At 32.2% G+C, this 1,836-nt stretch overlaps 1 protein-coding gene across 1 annotated transcript in view; it reads right to left on the bottom strand.

Moving 5' to 3' along the window:
- The window catches only part of DPP10 (dipeptidyl-peptidase 10 (non-functional)), a 670,962-nt gene that overhangs the window by 157,543 nt on the left and 511,583 nt on the right, over positions 1-1,836 (bottom strand). Inside the window, exon 10 of the mRNA XM_012651081.1 lies at positions 1,472-1,595. Coding sequence (XP_012506535.1) covers positions 1,472-1,595 — 124 coding nt within the window. The remainder of the gene's footprint in view (positions 1-1,471; positions 1,596-1,836) is intronic.

The following is a 1,836-nucleotide window of genomic DNA, read 5'->3' as shown; positions in this document are numbered from 1 at the left end:
TTTGAGGGAGGTAAATAGGTTATATTTTCTACTTCTCTACATATATAGTATATTTTGATTATGTGATTGATATTGTATATGCTACCTTATTGAGAGTCTTTTTAAAATTTTCATTTTCCTTTTAAAAAGGCAAACTTTATTCTGATAGATAATTTACATGTAGATGAACTTGATTCCTTCAAAGTGTAATTTAAAGGCTCATTAGAAGGGTTGTCTAAGATAGACCTACATCTAATGTACTTTCTTTTTGGCTCTGAGTTCAATGCTGAGGGTTTTCAGTGAGATCTCTCCACTATAGCTTTTCAGAAATTCAGTGTCTGTAAGCACTGTGCAACCGGTAGACTCTCCTTTGCCTCAAAAATCTCTAGTAGTTGTTTTTCTCCAAGGCAGTATGGAGGCATGTTGTGCGTATGCACAATTAAGCATTGAGCCAAAGACCTAAGGGGTCCTCTCCATAGATTGCTAGAGTCCTTTTCTATATAGCTCCAACTTTTGTGGTACCTGTCCTATAAATTCCAATCACTACAATAGCTTCAAACTCGGATTCTCTCTGCCTACTTAGATCACCTAGATCACTGTGCTTTGCTTAAGCCCCATCTCCTTGCCCTGTGGTCCCAATGATTTGGAAATAGAAAGTCATAGAAAGGTTGCTCCTGTGCATTTAGTTTATTTCAGCATTTATGGCCCTGATCCTCCTATCATCCAATATCTGAAAACAATTATCTTATATATTTTGTACAGTTGTATAGTTGCTTAGAGCAGAAAGACTAGTCTGGTAAAATTTACTCTTTTCCAGGGCATACATTTGAAAAATTTACCTTTTCCAGGGCATAAGTTTGGAAATTCAGTTATGAAATAATCTGGGAATCCTTTACCGAAGTACTGTATGCATAATATAACAATTTAAACTGATTATACCGTTTCCTCCACCAAGAACCTTAAAAATAACACATTGAATTTACTACCAAGTTTATAAAAACTTATTTTGGAAATTAAAATATAACCTGCTTTCAAAATAGAGTGGTTCAAGAACCAATTATTTTTTACATTTTTACTTAATATTAGGACAGAAACATGGTTATTTTATAAAACTATTATAATCTAAACTGAAGAAAAAGTGGAATATGTTTAAGGAAGATAGGAAACAAACTTCTTATATTCTCAAGTTAATCAAAGACAAAATATGGAGAGAAATCCCATGTTTGAGAATGAAACTAATGTGACTTAGACTATCCTTTATTCCAAATAAGAATTCATTTATTTCTTAAAAGCTCAGTTTGTTCTATTCTGCTTATCATAAATACTGCTCACTTCAAAGTTTAGAAACTTTATGGATTAAAGAATATACTATTTGCCTAGTACCTTTGGAAGTTGGTATTGGAGCCTTTGTACAAAGGATTTCCTGATTTCCCTTGTAAGGGAGGGTAAACCACTTCATTTTAAGCATAAAAGAAAAGTAAATTATACTCACTCTACTACAAGCACCAGTAGTGGTCTCACAGACTGTGAGGATGGAGATGTTCTGAGGTCGATTTAACCATCTCACCACTGTCTTGGTATTGCTCACCCATTTAACCATAGTGATATAGTATTCTCTAGTTTGGAAATAAAAGTAAAATTTATGTTTAGAGACAGAGAATCCGTATAATACCAATAAAATATACTTTCTATTGTATATACATGAATAACTGAACCACTATAAGACTTCTACATCATATTAATTTTTATTTATGTGTATATACATATACACATCTGTTTTGGTAAATATTTAAGTATATTGACACAAATATGTGTATGTATACATTCACATGAACATATACATATATACAAATATAC

Source organism: Propithecus coquereli, unplaced genomic scaffold (assembly GCF_000956105.1).
Source record: "Propithecus coquereli isolate 6110/MARCELLA unplaced genomic scaffold, Pcoq_1.0 Scaffold348, whole genome shotgun sequence".
Taxonomy (NCBI): domain Eukaryota; kingdom Metazoa; phylum Chordata; class Mammalia; order Primates; family Indriidae; genus Propithecus; species Propithecus coquereli.
This window is presented reverse-complemented; position numbering and strand designations above follow the sequence as displayed.